General features: G+C 37.9%; 1 protein-coding gene across 3 annotated transcripts in view; it reads left to right on the forward strand.

Moving 5' to 3' along the window:
• Positions 1-1719: 1719 nt before the first annotated feature.
• Positions 1720-21546, forward strand: part of LOC122813984 (CD276 antigen-like) — a 219578-nt gene continuing 199751 nt past the window's right edge. For 2 of the 3 annotated variants that reach the window (XM_044086552.1, XM_044086554.1), the window contains exon 1: positions 1721-2053. In XM_044086552.1, the coding sequence (XP_043942487.1) occupies positions 1861-2053 (193 nt within the window). In that variant the 5' untranslated portion in view covers positions 1721-1860. Of the gene's footprint in view, positions 2054-21546 lie in introns of all 3 variants that reach the window. The other variant, XM_044086553.1, reaches the window with a different exon arrangement.

Raw genomic sequence — 21546 nt, forward strand, 5'->3', positions numbered from 1 at the left:
TTTGTCCACAAGAGTGTTTGCTGCCCAGAATGAAGCATGTTACCCAGAGTGGTGCACAATAAGCAGAAAGGTGCATGGAAATCAAAACTGGGAATGCTGTACAGTGTGGCACATAATATCCAGGAAGGTACATGGTGATCAGGATGCAGCATGGTACCCAGAGTGGTGTACAATATCCAGGAAGGTGCATGATGATTAGGATGGGGCATGATGTACAGTGGTAAACAATATCCAGCAAGGTGCATGGTGATCAGGATGGAGCATGGTACCCAGACTGGTGTACAATATCCAGGAATATGCATAGTGATCAGGATGGGGCATGATGCACAGAGTGGTACACAATATCCAGGAAAGTACATGGTGATCAGGATGGAGCATGATGCAGAGTGGTACACAATATCCAGGAAGATACATGGTGAACAGGATGGAACATGGTACCCAGAGTGATGTACAATATCCAGGAAGGTATATGGTGATCATGATGGAGTATGGTACCCAGAGTGGTGCACAATATCCAGGAGGATGCATGGAGATCAGAACTGGGCATGATGTACACAGTGGTACACAATATCCAGGAAGGTACATGGTGATCAGGATGGAGGATGGTAACCAGAGTGCTGTACAATATTCAGGAAGGTACATGGTACTCAAGATGGCACACATTTCCTCTGATCTTTATAAGGTGGAGCATAAAATACAAGATGGCTCATGCACCCTAAGATGTGCCTAGCAGGGCCTTCCTGGACAGCAAAATTAAACCGATAACAAGAGAATAAAGCACCAACTGAAGAAGTATTTAATGTGCAGAGAAATCTAGGAAAAAATTATCTCAAACTCTGAAGAACAGAATGTAATGTTTCTTGGTCAATCTGTTTTAAAATGAGAAAAAACACTATATAACAAAAAGATTAAATCTCCATACACACATTGTGCATACTGGAACCATAGCAGTGCTTATAAAATCTTTGTAAGAAAATTAGTAAAGTGGTCCGTATTTGAAGCAGTGGTGGGACTTGAAGTTATACTTTGCTGGAGGGTAGAATTCTGAAAATCCACTTCTCCCAAGACAAGTTAGCAAATCTAAATCTACCAGCCCGAGGTGCCAAGTGTAAGTCTCTGAGCTAGTCAAGGCAGTGACTTCTTATCTGACTAATGCAGGATGCTGTGTACAGCACCCTGTATGGTCTGCTCATCCTGTGTCATAGAACAAAGGTAATCTTGTCTCCAGGTGAGACTCTAGGTGATATTAATTCAGGTAGCAGTATAATTCATTCAGATGATGAGGACTGCACATAGCTCTGCAAGCCATGCATAGACTACAATGGGCAAAAGAATAAACATGCTCAAGTTTGTCAGACAACAGAATGAGCAGCATGTGGAGATACAAAGTAGTTATAAAAATGTTTTCTTGGCTAGCTACAAATATGAACAGTGCCGTTTGCCACTTTTCAGTATAACTCACATTCTGGAGGAACAGGATAAGAAAAGTTACTTATATTTCTGCAGAGGATAAATGATTAACAGAAGGATGAAAGTCTATAAAGCAAACCACAAGAACTTTGTATTGCTGAGATACTCAAAAATGCTTTTAAAAGGTACCTATTAGTAGAATAATTTTATTCACAGTGATCTGTGTGCTGACTTTTCTTGTAGCAACATGTCATGTCTGCACATCTTCAAGTTCTAGGGGAAGGAACAGAATGTACCGGGTGGTTGCTCTAATTCCAGATTCACGCATAATGTCTACTATTTGACTCCCCTGCCCTGCAGTAGGGAGAGCTTGTTATCAGTTCACCACAGATCTCTCTCCCTTTCTCTCTCCACCTCCTTCTCACACACATGCCCTCACTTTCCTTTTAAATGCCTACTCTAGTATGGAATATGCTGCTTGCTTCAAGTCTGGCCAATGTTTCAGCTCTGGAGGAACAGAAAATAAAAGGTGGCAACATGACAATGGCACAAAGAAGATTCTTCAGGAACAGACAATGTGCCAACAATGCACCTGTGGGTGCTGTACAGATTCTGTCATTTCTTATGATCTTTCTAGGGGCACGTAAGTAATTTTTTCCTATTTAGAGGGTATAGGTTCTGCAAAGGACCATGTCATATTGTGCTAACAAACGATTTTGCTCAGGACCCTTTCTAGGCTTCATTTAAGAGGGCAGAGCTAAGAACAAAATTAGTCTGGAAGGGTATTCATCTGAAAATAGTTTTCTAGGGGTAAGGAAAGATGGCTAGAAAGTGATAGGAAGATGAAAAAAGAAAAGGATAGATGGACATGGCAAAAAGAATGTTATTGTTCTCAGACACCTAGCATTAGATACCTAATGATGCATGAGAAGACGGTATAGAATTAGTTTATAATGGCGGAGTGAGGGAACTGTGTGCACAGAAGAGGACAATGGTGGAAAGGGGCCCCTGCTTTAGACTTCCATTTAACAAGAACTTGAATGTACTTGGGCCTCATTTCCTTCAAAATAACTAAGTTCCAGCTGCTCTGTGTGTGATATTTTTGTTTAACTGTCTTTCTTTTCAGGCAGCACATAGCATTCACTGGAAGGACAGTGAAATTAAGTTTCTTATATTGTTTCTTTAATTCTGAATTCCCAAAAGTTCTTGTACTTCAGCAATAACTTTTATAACGTAATCACTTTTTTCTTGTGTTTGTTAACTTCATTTGACATCCTGAACAGCTGCTTTATTTTACTTTAGGGAAACTGATCATTTATAATATCTGTCTCTGATGTGGATAAATAATAGTTGTGTGCCAGGGTTTGCTGTGTATTCCATTTGTGTTGATAAATGCTACTGTTGACCTAATTGTATGTGCACTGTCTCAGAGTATTATCATTGGCAGTTTTGTTGTGCTCTGTTCCTGATGTCGACGGATCGTGTTTTCTATTCCTTCTTGAATTTGTTGAGTATTGTTTTAGGAGTGTAATATTTGTGCTACCCCACTTTTGTCATGCTCCCTTCCTGATGTAGTCAGATGTTGTTTTCTTGATTTTGTTGTGTATGGTTTCAGATGCAGAGTGTTTGTTCTCTTAATGCTGCAGTTGGATGGTGGGTTTTTTATCCCTGATTTTGCTGCTCAAGGTTTCAGGGGTGCAGCGATAATGGTGTCTCAGTGTTGTTGTGCAGCGATAATGGTGTCTCAGTGTTGTTGTGCAGCGATAATGGTGTCTCAGTGTTGTTGTGCAGCGATAATGGTGTCTCAGTGTTGTTGTGCAGCGATAATGGTGTCTCAGTGTTGTTGTGCAGCGATAATGGTGTCTCAATGTTGTTGTGCAGCGATAATGGTGTCTCAGTGTTGTTGTGCAGCGATAATGGTGTCTCAGTTTTGCTGTGCATAGTTACGGCAGTATTACTAGTGATTCTTGTTTGTGTGTTTCCTCTGATGATGTTATGTACTTGCATTTTCCATATTTTATTCTCCTTTATCTGACACAGTTTTGTACTGAATTTACCATGGCTTTGTTAAAGATTGCCTCTGATGCTTATGAAATAGAAACTGCCTTGGTTGTTGAAGGAGGCTTTTATTGTCTCTGATGTTGCTGAATGTTGACATTGCCTTGAGTTTTGTTGTATATTACTCTTGGTATTATTGACTGTAGGTCCAGCCCTGCATTTTTATGCATTTTCTCGGACGTGCTAACAAATGTCTACATGCCTTGAGAGGTAGGCTTTATGTTCCATATTCCTCTGTCTCATAACTTATGAACTGTTGCAGGCATTAAGTAATGCCCAAGATCCTCTTTATATGTTGAAAAAATTTTGAAAGAAATCTTCCTGTACTAACTGATACATTTGTGCACAGGTAAATGCTAATGTTTCCAGTGTGATGTGCAGGCCTCAAAACCTTTCACCCCCCCCCCCCCCCTTGTAACATACTTTTTCGATTTTTTTTTTATAGGTTATAGTTTATTCACAGTACATCACTGGTGTCTAGGGATGGCACAAGGAACTAATATCTTATGTAGACGGTACAGGGTTGGAATCCTTTTAAGGCACACCACGTAGAATGTCCCTGGTATGTAGAGTTCTCCCAAAGCACTGTGTGTGCAAGTACACGGCATGAGAGAATAGTGTAAACCCTAGTGCCCAGTACCCCCCTGACCTATGTTATGTGTAAGTACCATTAAGGCATGACACAATAGTGTAAACCCTAGTGTCCAGTACCCCCCTGACCTATGTTATGTGTAAGTACCATTAAGACATGACAGAATAGTGTAAACCCTAGTGCCCAGTACCCCCCTGACCTATGTTATGTGTAAGTACCATTAAGGCATGACACAATAGTGTAAACCCTAGTGCCCAGTACCCCCCTGACCTATGTTATGTGTAAGTACCATTAAGGCATGAGAGAATAGTGTAAACCCTAGTGTCCAGTACCCCCCTGACCTATGTTATGTGTAAGTACCATTAAGGCATGACACAATAGTGTAAACCCTAGTGTCCAGTACCCCCCTGACCTATGTTATGTGTAAGTACCATTAAGGCATGACAGAATAGTGTAAACCCTAGTGCCCAGTACCCCCCTGACCTATGTTATGTGTAAGTACCATTAAGGCATGAGAGAATAGTGTAAACCCTAGTGCCCAGTACCCCCCTGACCTATGTTATGTGTAAGTACCATTAAGGCATGACAGAATAGTGTAAACCCTAGTGCCCAGTACCCCCCTGACCTATGTTATGTGTAAGTACCATTAAGGCATGAGAGAATAGTGTAAACCCTAGTGCCCAGTACCCCCCTGACCTATGTTATGTGTAAGTACCATTAAGGCATGACAGAATAGTGTAAACCCTAGTGCCCAGTACCCCCCTGACCTATGTTATGTGTAAGTACCATTAAGGCATGAGAGAATAGTGTAAACCCTAGTGCCCAGTACCCCCCTGACCTATGTTATGTGTAAGTACCATTAAGGCATGACAGAATAGTGTAAACCCTAGTGCCCAGTACCCCCCTGACCTATGTTATGTGTAAGTACCATTAAGGCATGACAGAATAGTGTAAACCCTGGTGACTAGTGCTTCCCCCAGACTCAAATCTACAGAAATATCCCTGGTGTTTAGTTTTCCCTCCAACCCGATGCAGTCTTTACTCCTTAGTGTGGGTGTGTGTGAAAGTATGACAGCCCCCCCCCCACACACACACACACACACATACACACACACACACACACACACACACACACACACACACACACACACACACACACACACACACACATGTATACACACATTGTGAAAGTATGACAGCCCCCCATACACACACACACACACACACACACACACACACACACACATGTACACTTACATTGTGAAAGTATGACAGCCCCCCCATATACACACACACACACAGACACACGCATGTACATGCACATTGTGAAAGTATGACAGCCCCCCATACACACGCATGTACACACACATTGTGAAAGTATGACAGCCCCCATATACACACACCCACACGTACACGCACATTGTGAAAGTATGACAGCCCCCCATACACACACACACACACACACACACACACACACACACACACACACACGTACATGCACATTGTGAAAGTATGACAGCCCCCCATACACACACATGCACACACATGTACACGCACATTGTGAAAGTATGACAGCCCCCCATACACACACACATGTACACGCACATTGTGAAAGTATGACAGCCCCGCCTACACACACACACACACACACACACACACACACACACACGTACACGCACATTGTGAAAATATGACAGCCCCCCATACACACATATACACACACACACACGTGCGCACATATGTACACGCACATTGTGAAAGTATGACAGCCCCCCATACACACACACACACACACACACACACACACATGTACACGCACATTGTGAAAGTATGACAGCCCCCCATACACATGTACACGCACATTGTGAAAGTATGACAACCCCCCCATACACACACACACACATATACATGCACATTGTGAAAGTATGACAACCCCCTTACACACACACACACACACACACACACACACACACACACACACACACACACACACACACGTACACGCACATTGCGAAAGTATGACAGCCCCCCCATGCACACACGTACACGCACATTATGAAAGTATGATAGCCCCCCCATACACACACATGTACATGCACATTGTGAAAGTATGACAGTCCTCCATACACACACACACACACACACACACACACACACACACACACACACACACACACACACACACACACACACATTGTGAAAGTATGACAGCCCCCCATACACACACACACACACACACACACACACACACACACACACACACACACATACACGCACATTGCACAAGTATGATAGCCCCCCACTCACACATGTATACGCACATTGTGAAAGTATGACAGTCCTCCATACACACACACACACACACACACACACACACACACACACACACACACATTGTGAAAGTATGACAGCCCCCCATGCGCACACACACACACACACACACACACACACACACACACACACACACACACACACACACACATTGTGAAAGTATGACTGCCCCCCATGCGCACACACACACACACACACACACACACACACACACACACACACACACACACACACACACACACGTACATGCACATTGCAAAAGTATGATAGCCCCCCATGCACACATGTACACACACATTGTGAAAGTATGACAGCCCCACACACACACACACACACACACACACACACACACACACACACACGTACACGCACATTGTGAAAGTATGATAGCCCCCCCATACACACACACACATGTACACGCACATTGTGAAAGTATGACAGCACCCCATACATACACATACACACACACACACACACACACACACACACACACACGCACACACATACTCACTTGTGCAGCCTCCTCATATATACCTATGTACTCATTCCCATCACTAAATGACTGCTAAACTCTTCAGCACTTATCTACACTGTGATAGATGAACACTGCTTTTTCACCATGTTTATTTCCATGAGTGGGCAGAAGCATCCATACTAATTTAGGCAGACAAGTGATTCTCTGAATAGCTTGACTGTGTAAATGCCTTACTGCTGACAGTTCCATGGGAGTGCTGATAGCTAATTAGCATATGTCTCATCACTGGAATGCCTCATTGGCATTTGGCACAGCCACAGGGACAAACCACTATGGTGCTTTACATTTTCATGTCGCAACACCTCATGTACACCTTGCAGTAACCTTTCTAAATTGGGCACCATCTTTTTATTTTGTTGAGTACTACCTCTGATCCTATTAATTTTAGATACTGTCCTGATTTTGTTGTGTGCTTCAGATATTAATGCTTGCAGGCATTGTCCTGACTTTACTGCCCATTATGTCTGATTTTGCTGACTGTAGACATTATCTTGTTTTTGTCGAGCATTACTTATGATATTATTGATTATAGGCATCGTCCTGATTTTCAAAATTCAGAGCTTGTGAATGTGCTCCCCAAAAAAAACATAAAAACTACCAACAAAGACACATGTAGTCTTCTGTGTTTGCAGGAAAAATTTCCTTTTGTATGTATGGGATGGAAGTGCCTGATCTCCTGTTTTTATTTTACTTGAGGAATAAATGATTGTGAATTCCCAGCAAGTTGTGTGATGTTGTTTGTTTTCGCTGCAAACACTGTACACTACATGTGCCTTTTTGTCCTGATTTTGTTTTCCATTCTGATGTTAGAAAATTATATTATCCAAATGGTGTTGTGCAATTTCTTTGATATTACTTATTACAGGCATATGCCCTGATGCATTATCTCATTATAGGATCATAGGAATTACAAGGCAATTAATGCTCCCTTCCAGATATATCTTACTACACATATCATTCAGGTAAATAGACTGCAAAAGAGCCTGACAAAAAAAGTCACAGAACTAAAGGACCTGAGCTTTCATAAGAGGCTGGAGGCCTTGTCCTTCTATTCAGTGTCCTACAGACTCCAAAGCATTGATGCATGCATTGCCTTCCAGGCCATTGGGACCCAGCAGCCCAATATCTCCTATTGCCCTACAAATCAAACAATCAGAAGCTACATCACAAAATAAAAAAATCACAGTGGAGAGACAGATTTGTCATGCAACAACTACCCTCTCACTAAAAGAAACTTCCTCTTCCAATCAAACAATGTGACACAATCACCTGATTTATTGTTGGTATTTAAATTAATAATGGTAGAGTATTCTGGCTGGTTCTGATGAAGTATTTTTAAAATTGTGAGATGAAAGTACTAAATTCCTTGATTAAAAAGGTGTTTTTCCCCACTGGTGTTTTTTGTTCTATTGGTTTGTTTTCAGCAGTTGTTGACCATGAGGTGCTGTATTTTTATTACTTGTAATGTGACACAATAACTTCCTTTAAGGTATTTATAAATTCACCCCTAGTTTGACTGGCCTGTTATTCTTGGCAAAAGTAGGCAAGGTCTAAGAGTGGGCAATGGCCACATGGACCAGTCGCCTTGTACATGCTATGATTCTGTGATTATATGATCATGTCATCAGGCTATTTACTTTATGCTTTGCCCACACCCACCCCTCATGGCGTACCTCCTGCTTAAAATAGGATGAAGCAGGTCAGGTCAGGATTTGCAGGGGTCCATACAATCCTCAAGGTTATTTTTCAAAGATGCTAATGTACTACTCTGTTTAACATGAAAGGGGAATTTATTTCAGAGAAGAGATACACATTGGGTAATAGATCTATCCCTCTATCATGTTTTACTTATATGGTAAAACAAACACCACACCTGAAGCCAAAATCCCACAGCAGTCACAAAACAAATCAGTATTACAGTGTTCCAATAAAGATAAAAAGTTTAATGACAAGCAAAAATCCAAGCAGTAAATAATCCAGTGGATCAAGCAAAAATCTCAGCAGTAAATAATCCAGTAGGTAAGCGCCTGCTGGGATTTTTGCTTGCTCCACTGGATTATTTACTGCTTGGATTTTTGCTTGTCATTTAACTTTTTATCTTTATTGGAACACTGGAATACTGATTTGTTTTGTGACTGCTGTGGGATTTTGGCTTCATGGCTTTTTTTTTTACCAGTTGCTTTTGTTCACCACTCTACCCACTTTCTGGCTGTTGATGTTTTACTTATATATTGGTAGAGTTTTAATGATTTAGATCTAAAGTTTATGGAGCTGTTGATCTTATATGAATTCAAGAGGTGCAAGAGAGTTGGGTCATTAAGACACCAAAGTGCAAGACACAGATCATCATTTAAGAGGCTATTGGAGACAAAGTATAGTGATACATCTATAAACCTATCTTGGTATCATAGGGCCTTTAGGCCAGTAAGCCTTTTTTTAGTAAGGAATTATTGCGGCCTTTCTAGTTGAGCTATGTGTCATGACAGCTGTTTGCCAAAGAGGGCATTGCACTCTACAAATGAACTAATTAAAGCTGAGTATAGATGGGTAAGATCTTTCAGTGCATTTAATTAACATAATGATTAAATTCAGCTAACACAGTGCTAGAAGTAGGGTACATTTAAGGTATTTTGAGTAAGAGTCTGTATTGCTTAAAGTATACTAATATAAAAAATGATAACAGATATTTTTTGTCATGATTTTGAAAGTTAGGCAGAGACTAGTATGAGGCTTTGAAAAGTATGCAAAGTAGAAGAAAATCTTCATTTACTGAAACTATTTACATGAGCAGCACCATTTTTATAAAACTTTTTTTTCTTTGCTTGGAAGGATGTAATATTTGGATCAAGTCTAATGTGTATTTGGGGATAGTCCTATATATTATCTATAGCAGCCACATATAAAATATCTCCAAAGTGGATGTTTGCTTCTGTCGTAATAAATACATTTCAGTTTATGGATCTTATAGTTCTGCTGGGATTGCAGAGTTGTACCAGGCTATTAATTGCCAGCTATGATGTGTTTTGCTAGGTAGATTCATAGAACATTTATCAGTTTTATGTTTTTTAAGATGAGTTTTCTGCATGTTGGTGCTTACGGACGCTGAATCTAGCAGACCAGGGAGAAGCAGGATCTTGTCAGGCATTGGCATTGCTTTTTATCTTAAGTGTATTTTTGATTTATTCAACATAGCAAGTTTCTGTGTGGCTTTTATGTGTAATATAGTTTATGTGTTGATCAAACTTTAATATCACATATCGATTATCAAACTTTATGCCACATTAAACATATCTTTTCAGTCGATGATTTACAGCAACATTCTCTTTACTACAGTGTTCTACACTCCCAAAGCAGTTTTTAATACAGTCATCCCTACTCTTCTATTTCAAATGTCATATTTGTATTTACTTTTTCATACAACTATATTGCCACAGTTAAATTATCAAAAGGTAGGAATAGCTGAAGTTTTCACTTATAACTTAATCTTAAACTAAACATCTCTCTTTTACCTCAGAATGCATCATTTCATATAAACGTTATCTTGCATGCCCAGCTCTACATTTGTCATCTTTGGTACTTGAAATGTGTTGTACAGTGGCTTTTATCAGCAAACAGGTTATCTTTACCTGTATGTTAGCCCTGTAATAATACTTGCTCTACCCACTTTCTTACCTCCCACAAGCACTCCTGCCTTTATTTCTATTTCATCTGCTTGCTCACTGTTTTCATGTTTGTACTTATCATAATGGTGCTTATGTTTCCTTCTAATAAATCTCTGTCACTGCTTATTGTTCTAACACACAACCTTCTATACACATTTATTTACTCTCCATCCAAATCTCCCATCAGTAAATGATTCACTTACTTATTTATTTATTTATTTATTGCAGTTGGTTTACCAGGATAGTCCCATTGGAGCCACCAAGAACCGTTTTCAATGGAGTCCCTGGGGAGAAAACTCAAAACAAACAAATATACATTCAACAATTTATTAACAATCTAGGTACAGAGAGTTGTGTACTATGTTGTAGGAAAAAGCAAAACTTATCACATGTATAATAGCAGTCATAACAGTTAATACAATTGAAGTGACCACAAGTAATAGAGACAAATTAATAAGTTAGAGAACAAAGATAGTAGGTACATAAAGTAGGATATGGTATTGAAGGAAGTTAGTAGAGTTAGTTATGTGGGGTGGGAACAAGGCATTCCCACTGTGTTGCTAGATATAAGAGAGAGACTTTTGAAGGTGAAGTGGTTAGAGGTGGATGCTTGAATGAGTGGTGTTAGGGAGTTCCAGAAGTGAGGCTGAAGGAAAGTTTTTTTCTGGTGGATAGAAATGGTTATGTACTTCAAGTAGATTTTGATTGTTGACCTTAGAACTCTGCTAGGTAGGTGCATTTTAAAGGCAGAGGGAAAGGGAGGGACAAGTGAAAGTTTAGAATAGAAACATGGGCTAGAGTTAGTTGGGTGTAAGTTAGTTGATTGGGAAGTTCTAGCCATTTTAGCTTATGGAGAACACAGTGGTGAGTAAGGACTTATGGCTGGTGTGAATTTTGCAATTTGTTATAGCAGGAAGTAAGCTGTTTTAATGAGGACTACAGAAGATTAGTTAGTAGTGGGGCACCATAGAGAAGGGAGGGGATAAGAAAGGAGGTAGAGAGAGATTTTAGTGTCAGATGTAAGGAATTAGGCTTTATGTCTATAAAGCATGCCAAGCTGATGTGTTTTTAATGTTTATTTGCAGTGGGAGTTGAATTTAAGTAGGTTGTCAATTTGGACTAAGTAGTTTAGTTTCAGTACTATTTCAAGGGAATTTGAGTTGTTTTGACTAGTAATTAAGAATGTACTTTAGTCTGGAGGGTAACTTTTGAAGGAGTAAATAACATTAGTTTTAGTCTTGATGACATTGAGAGCTAGATGATTACTTAGCATCCATTGCTCTAATGGAAGAGAAAGCATCTTGGTGAAAGTTTTGTAGTGTAGTGGTAGAAGAATGGAACAGAAGATAGATAGAATCATCTACATGTGGATGATACTAGAGGAAGAGAATTGATTTGTAAGAAGTCATTTATAAATATATTGAAGAGAGAGGGACCCAGTATGGAGCCTTGTGGCACTCCTATTAAGAGTACTAAGGAAAGGAGGTAGCTTTTTGCAGGTGGGAGTTGAATTTAAATGAGTTGTCAATTTGGACCCCAAGTAGTTTTAGTTTCTGATACTATTTCAAGGGGTGAGTTGTTTTGACTAGTAATTAAGAATGTACTTAAGTCTGGAGGGGTAACTTTTGAAGGAGTAATTTGTAGGGGTTTTGGGGGGCAGAAAGAAGTAGAGAATTACTGCATATTGTCTTGGGGAAAAGCCCTTTTGGGCTAGGGTGTTTGGGCTTGAGTGGTGTTCCCAGTCTATATTAGGGTAATTGAAGTCACCTAGTATGATGGTGTTTGGAGATACATTTATCCCCTCCAGTGTTTTCAGGAAAGCCATGTGAGGTTCCTGAGTTTGTGAGGGTGGCCTGTAACATGCTACAATTTGCAGAGCAGTCTTGCCTATGGTTAATTGCACCTGGATGGTCTCCGATGCATCGTGAGTTGCCACCAGTCTTGAGGTGTGGGTGCCCTTGATGAATATGGATACCCCCCCCCTCCTTTCTTGGTATTGTCCTGATTTTGGGGCCGGAACGCATGGTATGAGGTAAAACCTGTTAGTGCTGGGGTGCTCTCAGGAGCCTTGAACCAGGTTTCTGTCACAGCACAGACATCGATGTTCTCCATACTGAGAAGGGCCTCGAGTGCGTGCATTTTGAGATTTAGACTTCTGGCATTGAGCAGCATTACCCATAGTTTTTTTCCTTTTTTGTGTTCTAGGGTGGTAGGTTTAGAATTTGAGCCTTGCCTAAAAAAGGCACTATGGGGGTGGCAAGAGCCTTTGCCAATATCCGAGTCAGGGGTGACAGGTGCAAGCTGTCCCTTGCGAGCAGTGTATTTGTCCAGCATGTCATCCCAGGCAGACAGACATTGGATCCCCTTTGAATGACACCAGAGTTTAAGCCAATTGTTAAAGCTGATCATCTTATCTCTGTATTGTGGCATCATTCTTGGTGAAGGTAGGATACTGCTCAAGGTCAGGGTCATACCTGCCTGGGCTACATAATCAGAGAGCTCCTCAATGTCTCTTTTCATGTAGTCCAAGGAGGTACGTCTCAGGTCGTTTACACCAGCGTGGACAATGACTGAGTCAAATTTGTACCTGCTGTTGAGAGACCTGGGTGCTTGCGTTATGGGGCGGTTTCTGGCGCCCGACGGGCAGTTTACTGAAACTCTCTCCTTACTCAGTCTGGTGGCGGGACGTCAGTGTGTCTGACTATGGAGTCACCAATGACTAGTGTGTCTGGCATTGTGTTTGGCCTTAAGGGCTGTGACTGTTTGACACTCTGACTGTGAGGTCTATGTGTTGCAGGTGTTGTGTTCTGAGGTGGTGGTTGTTTGGGTGTCTGCTTTGGTGCCCTCTGCTGTTTTGGTAGATTTTTAATCAGAGCCTCCGAGTATGTCTTTGTGTGTTTATGTGTATGATTTGAGGTTGTGATGGTACTATGTGAGACTGGGTCTATAGTGTGTGTGGTAACCTTCTCCTCCTGTCTGGTCTTGCCAGTCCTAAGTTGAGAGAGCTCAGCCTCCAGTTTGGCCGTATAGTAGCATCTCTCGCATGTATTTGTGTTTTGTGGGAGGAGGAGAGGGTTGTCTGTGTACATGAGGCAATTGTAACATTGCCTCAATATTCCCAGGTTCACCAGCTGAGCAGGAGAGGATACTAGCAACTGATCCCTCGACATGCTAGAAGGAATAGACAAAAAAACTGTAAAAGAGATTCCGGGGGATGTGGGTGTCCGAGAAATGGGGTTTGCCTTTTGGGGTACTATCTATAACAAGATTGCTGTATCTCGGTGATAAGTACTGTAGGAGCAAGTGCTAGGTTTGACAGATACAGAATAGGCTACTCAGTCAGGTAGAGATTATCTTTTAGTTATAGGATATGCTGATTAGATCAGTAGTATAGTTCGAGGAAGGTAGTTTTAAGGGAAAATTTGAAGAGTGGACTTTAGGTAGCCCTAATAGTTTAAATCTGCTTAACCGGCGCTGCCCTAGTGTGCAACGGTAGCAACTCCACGAATTCGCTAAACCCAAGCGGCGTTTAGCGTTTATATCAGGGGGCTGAAAGAAGCTAGGAACTGGCCCAAAATGACCAATAAACTACAAGTTGCTGGCGGAAACCTCACAAAACTGGACCAACGGGCAGCTCAATGCTTCCCACTCCCACTGGTAAGCAAGGGAACTTCCTCTCTTCCAAATTAGGTAAAGAATCAGTTACAGCAACTGCAAACAAAGCCCAGTGAACAGCAAGCTCTGAAACTGCACTATTCTAGCTAGTAAGGCGGGAAAACAAGAGATATTTTTTTTTCTCAAGAGAACAAGCAGAAACAGATACAGTAAACACTTATAAATGCTATAAATCGGCTATCACAGCCTACACAAACAATTTGCAACAGTTACAGATTTAAAAAGTAACAAACTGAGAAACAAGTGCAATAACAGAATAAATGCAGAATAAACAATAGGTTTATTGTAGGGAGTAACTACTAGGAGGAAGAATATAGAAGGGCTACTCCTCCACCTTTTTGTGAGCTCTGTCTTTTCTTATGATCAAACTTTAGGAACATTAAACATAGTCTCTAATGTGTGATTTTAGCCAAGTTTCTTTAATACAGGATATGTTCTACACTGTGTGAGCCAAGCAGTTTGAAGGTCATCCCTACTTTCTATTACTCATACTTTGGGAGTTTAGGAAGTAAATAACTATATTGCCACAGTTAATATTATGTAAAGGTAGGGCCTGGATTAAGAACTTAATGTCTTAGAGATAAACATGCTAATCAGATGTCAGTATGGAGTAGTTTATATGAGTAGTTATCTTGCATGAGATCTACATTTGTCATCTTTGGAGGGCTTTGAAATGTGTTATGGTAATAAAGTTAGCATGGTGGGAGGTTATCTTTGTGTCAAAAAGATGGAGGTTTTCTGAGGGGAATAAGTAGGAAATAAGACTATGTGGGTAAGAAAGGTGAGTTGTGAGATTTCATTTGCTTGTATGAACTGTTTTCATGTTTGGAAATAGTAGGCTGATAAGGTGGTAGACAGAGGATAAGGAGAAAAGTAGTAATAGTGAAAGGAAGAGGAAGGATTGTATGGAAAGCATGGTGAGGAAGAGCTAATAGAATAGTAGTATTTAAATGATTCACTTACTTTTTACACAATCCACACTCTTATTGCAGCAATCATCTTCCAACTTGTCTGTTCTTCTGGGCCATTTATCTCTCCCTCATTTCCTGTCAGCAGCATGACAGAATAGAAGGTGCCTTTAGCACCATGAATTTGCCAGTCACTATTTTCTAGAACTATTTTCTGATCAACAGAGTACTCCAGGCACAGTCAGAATTGGTTGCGTTGAAAAAGATATACATACTTTCTTACAAACTGACAATCATAAATCATATAGAAAGTTCCATCCATGTCTTCAGGTACAATTCAGTCTCACAAATATCACTCACCACACTTATTCATATTTTCAGCACCTGTTTTATTTAGCTCCTTTCAATTATTTTTAATTGCACCCAAACCTCCCAAAAATGACTATTGTCTTTGCACTTATTCACTTTCAGTCCCCTGTGCAATATTTCCCCTTATTCAGCTTTCCTGTACATTTTTCATACTTACTCGTCAGGTTTCCATTTTACTCCATTTTATTCCTCCTGCTACAAACAAAGGTGGCTTTGTCTTACATTAAATATATAAATAGTCAATCTTCACCAGTACTTATAACAATGATCTTAAAACATATTAGAATGTCCCATAAACTATAAAATCCTGAGATTTAATCATGCTTATCCTTCAAAACAAGCAATCAGCCTCGTATTCGTCATTACGCCATATCAGTACCTCAGCAGGTAGCGCCCTCACCTTTGGTTTCCATTCCCACACCAGGTTGTTGAATTACTTTACCAACACTAACACTGCAGGGCACTATGCAGAATGTGCCACCCTTTGGGTGAAACATTAAACTGAAGACCCATTTACCTGACCTGAAGTTAGATACAGTGGATGTAAAACATCCCATGACACTTATTGAAAAGAGTAGGAGTCCTTTATTTATACACAAAAATGAATTCTTATTTATCAAATATTACATATTTACAAATATGTGCATATGTACAAATATATAGATATAGAAATCTGTTTATACGCATTCATAATTTCCTTTACAATCATGCTAAATTTTCATCCCTATTAGAACCCCACCCCTTTTTCCATAACCACCATCTGATTTTACTTAATATTGTTGCTAAAATCCGTTTACCATTAAGCATAGTTTCATTTATTCTTTCATTCCATATGACCCATATAACATAAAATAACTTTTTATCTATTCTTTAACATATTCTTTACTTCTGTTTTTATAATATCCATATTTAATTATGTCCATGTTTATTTTATCCACTTCTTCTGTAACTTTGAAAAAAATCTTCTTTATGTAGTTTTTCCCTTAACTTGTTTACTCTTTTACATTTCAAAAACACATGTTCCTTGTTTTTTCTTCTTCTTGACAATGTAAACATATTCTATCACTTTTCTTTTTATATGGTATATTTCCTTTTACTGGCAATTCTTCTATTACCAGTCTCAGCAAAAAAATGACATTATACCTTTTGATTACACCATTTGCTTCTAATTTTTATAGCTTTAATTTTTTCATCTGTCAGATTTTCCCATGGTTTAACATAGTAATGTTTTATCATTACATTCTTATAACATTTTTTTCTGTCTTTTTCTATATCATCAGTTTTTATTTTCCACAAAAATATTTTTTCTTGGTAACTTTTTATTTTTTCATTTATACACTCCTTTTCTCTTTTACTCCTTTTACCATAGCCTCTCAAAAATTATCATACTTATATTTATACAGTTTCACTACTAATCTCTCATGTTTTCATTTATCCACTTTAACACTTTGTACAAATTTAGTGAAGCAGCACATACCACTGGATTAATTAACCCTAAACCTCCTTCTTCTTTATTTACATATAAAAATCCTCTTTTACTAAGTTTAATCTAGAACTCCATATAAATTGGAAAAAAAAGATCTGTAATAATTGGTTTTCAAATACTGCTGACAGCATAAATACACTTGTTAATTATGCTATTTTTCCAATCAATACTGAATTTATCAAATACGCCTTTTGTTCTGAATGGCAATGCATATATTCTCCAGAAAAGACATGTTTGTCTTATTTCTTCAGTTGTTTTTTCTCCACTGAATTATTCTTACATCCTTATTCCCAAATTTTATACCTAACACAGAAATGTCATTCATCATAAAATATATGCCCCCAATCTTTATTACATGACCTAAACCTTTACTTTTCTCTTTATTTAAAGAAATTCATATTACCTCTAGACACTCATTTGTGCAAATTATTACTTCTTTTATCCAAATTTTGTATTTTGCAATTATTATAATGTCATCTGCATATGTTAACAGAATTGGAATTCTTAACCCTTCAGGTGCTATATGCCTCAACTCCTTCATTTTATAATATATTTCACATACTGATCCATTCATAACTAATGCAGAGAGTATACAACTCATTGGGCATCCCTGTCTTATACCACTCTTCATATGTACCTCTTGGCTTAACTAGCCATTTACAACAATTTTTTGCTTTATTATTACTATACCCTGACATATATAATGTCCTAACCTTCTCACTTATATTATATTTTTTCATTATTTTCCATACAATTTCATGCCCATTTGTATTAAATGCCTTATTAAGGTCTCCTATCATGATTTTTGCTTCTTCATTTTCTGTTCATAATATCATCCACACTTTCCCTAATGATCATTAATAATTCTTGACAATCCTTCCACTTTATATTATTTATGCTATTTTCCATAATATTTTCCATTTTAGTTTAAAATCTGTTTGTATTATTGTCATAAAGATCTTATAATCATTATTACTCAATACTATTAGTCTCCAATATTTTAATTGTCTTCTATCTTCCTTCTTACATATGAATTTAAGTATTCCAATACATAATTCCTTATACATAAAACCTTCACTTAACCATTAATTCAAATTTTTGCCAACCCCTTAAACTTATACATTTCATACCCTATTCCAGCCTAACATATATTTACTTGTCCTAATACTTTATTTAACTCATTTAAAGAAATTTCCTTTTCTATCTCTTCATTTTCTTTATCTTTTAACTTTTCTACATTCCATTTTTTTACTACCTTCTTTTTTTAAAACATTTATTTTTTATATTGTACTAAACTGTTCATAATATTTTCCTAAGTTCTTTCTATTTCTTCTTTTACATTTTTTATTTTTCTCATTGCACTACCATCTTCCTTTACTAATCTGCTTAAGAAACTTGATACTTCTCTGTTTCCTCATATAACAATTCTTATATTTTTTCTTGATTTCTTTTATATAATTCTTTTTCTTTGTCAAAGTACTTTCTATCATTTTCTAAATCTTGCAATGCATTATATCTTCTTTTATAGTTTTCTTTCTCTACTTTTCACACACCATATTGCCACTGTAAAAAAAAACATTTTAATAACTTTCCTTAAATATCATTCAACATTCAGACCAATTTTTATAAAATGTTCTCATAGTAATATGATCTTTCCATAACTGTATTAATAATCTATTTCATTCTTCATTACATGATTTCTTATTTATCTTCTTTATTCCTTTGTCTATTTTTATAAATTCCTTGTTTTCCTTTATCTCTAACTATATTGAAAGATGATCAGAAAATCCTGTTTCAACTATCTACACATGTCCTATAAATAAACCTTCTGATACTATAAAATAATCTGTTTCAGTTCTATACATACCCCTTTTGAAAGTCCAGACATTTTTGTCCCAAAGTTTCAACCTACCACATCTTAAAACTTCTAACATTTTTTCCTTATATCATTTCCTTTCTTTTTATACTTGTCTCTTAAACTACAACTAAAATGTTCTATTATAATATTCATATTTATCACGACATAGTCCAAAATCTGATTAAATAAGCTTTCCCTTTCTTTACAGTTAGCATAAGCATATAATGTTATAATTCTATAATTTTGTTCTTTCCGTTTTAAATCTACAGTGGTTATTCTTCCCACTTTTGCTAAAGTTACATCAAATATCTTTACTGTGTTTGCAGAATATGGCTATTCCAGAACATCTGTCATTTCCCAAATTCCAGATTATCTTTACTCCCCATAGTTTCTCTGTTTGCATTTTGTCTTCATTTGTTAAAATATTGTGACTTCTAATATAATTACACCTACATCACATGAATTACACCACTCCAAAATTCCTTTTCTTCTTATTATATTCTTAATACTATTCACATTTACAGAAAGCACTCTAAAATTTTCATTTTTCTTTATATTTATAAATTCATAGCTAATTCTAGCTTTCTTAATAAGCCATTGTAAGCCTAATAAATTTCCAAACACTGCATCTTGTGTTTGTGAGTCAAACACCTTAACCATCATACCAAGTCCCAGTCTTTAGCTGTATATGTTCTTTTTCATCTACTTCCTTTCTTTTTTCTTTTATACTTATGCCTTTAAATTTTCATTTTCTGTCTTTTACCCTTTTACCAATAGAATTTTTCCCTTTACTACCTCCAAATGTATGTCTTCATCACTTACTTCAGAACCTTTTTCAATGTCCTCTTTATTATTTTTATCATCTAATTTTTCTTCTATTTCTACTACTTCTAAATTCTCTTCTCTTTGCTTATTTTCTTCTCTTTCTGTTTCTTTTTCTTTACTCTTATTTTCATTTTACAATCCATCAATAAATGTCCAACTTTGTTACATTTATAACATTTCAGTTCACATTTTTGCATCATGTCCCATTTCCCCACAAATTTTCTTTTGTCACAGTTTCTTACCAAATGTCCTTATTTTCCACAAAAAATAAAAAAAAAATAAAAAAACATGTTTTCAGTTGTCCCCAGTATTTTAGAAAACCCATATTCTCTACATTTATTATGTTTGTTATATGTATAACTTTTCTGTTTCTGTTTTTAACACAATATTACAGTCCCGGCCACTAGTCCATAAACCCCTTTTCCTCATGAATGTTTGCAGCATCCAGTATTTCTTTTCATAAAGTTTTCAAATGTCCTTTCAAAGTGTCTCTTTCTACCTCTGTTCAAAAATGTACATGAATCTTCTTTCTTGTTACCTTGTTAAATGCTTTTATCAGATAAAGATTCCATGAGTTACAGTCTTTCTTTCTTTCATATTCCCCAAGGAAATGTTCCATTGAAAAAATAGTCTTAAATATAATGTCACAAAATGTCTGCTAATAAGGATAGATGTTCTTACCTCATGTGCTTTTATACCCAAAGGAGCTACCAGATTGTCCCACACTTCATTCCTATCCCTTTCTTTGTCTTCTTTACTTTTAATCTTTACCACATACTTCTGTTTTTCATTTTCTTCTGCCTTTTTCTGCTACGCCACTTTTACCTTCTTTTACTTTCTCTGCATGTGTTTTATTTTTCATCTCCCCACTATTCTTCAGGGTTGTCTCTGCATCCTCCTTTTGAATTTTCACCATAATATCATCCGAGGAAACATCTCCATCATCCTCTGGCTCACTCTGTACCATCATTTCTTTAAGTAAATCATCCCACAACCCTCCTGACTGGAGGGTTTTAATTATGCATCCAACTTTTGCTGATTCATCTCCATGAAATAGGTTTCTTTGAAATATTTCTTTAAAATCCTGCACACATCCTATGGTCTCAGTATTTGATTTCTCCTTCATTTCATTCACCACTCCATCATCTCCTTCTCTTTCCATCTGCCTCCCTGTTTCTCCAAGCCACCTCTGCACCTGAAATGGAAACAGAAAGTGGTCCTCCAAAATGGGTCTCACAATAATGAAAAGTAGGAGAAGTTTCCTGGTGCCCACGCCAAATTTCTCTTAGTTACATTTACTATTGACCCACCCTGCTACCTTCCTTAATATCTTGATTTCATTTACATTTTTCATATTTGCCCAGCAGGGTTCCACCTTACTCAGTGTATGCACACACATACACACACACACACACACACACACACACACACACACACACATATATATTATATATATATATATATATATATATGGTTTACTATTAAAGTATCGAAGTTAAAAAAAAAACAGTACTTAACAGCAAACTATTTTGCCAAAAGTACACATATTACCTAATGGCCCTAATGTCGAAAGTCAGCTGTCAAACACGACATTTTCTGCTACTTAACAGCAATTCCACCCTTGCCCTAACTCCCTAACTAGTGCACCTAACATCCCGCAAGCCCCTCTGCACCCCCTGTGGGGGGCTGTGCCCCTCATACCCCCCTAACTATATATTCCAACTCTGAGATCACACTACAGTGAGGAAAGGGATGTATTTCCCTTACCGCACTGTACCACAATCCCTGCACATAATCGAATGTTCATATTTGCGAATGCACAGTAGGTTCATAGGTT

Source organism: Protopterus annectens, chromosome 10.part0, assembly GCF_019279795.1.
Source record: "Protopterus annectens isolate FY-2018-M chromosome 10.part0, PAN1.0, whole genome shotgun sequence".
Taxonomy (NCBI): domain Eukaryota; kingdom Metazoa; phylum Chordata; order Ceratodontiformes; family Protopteridae; genus Protopterus; species Protopterus annectens.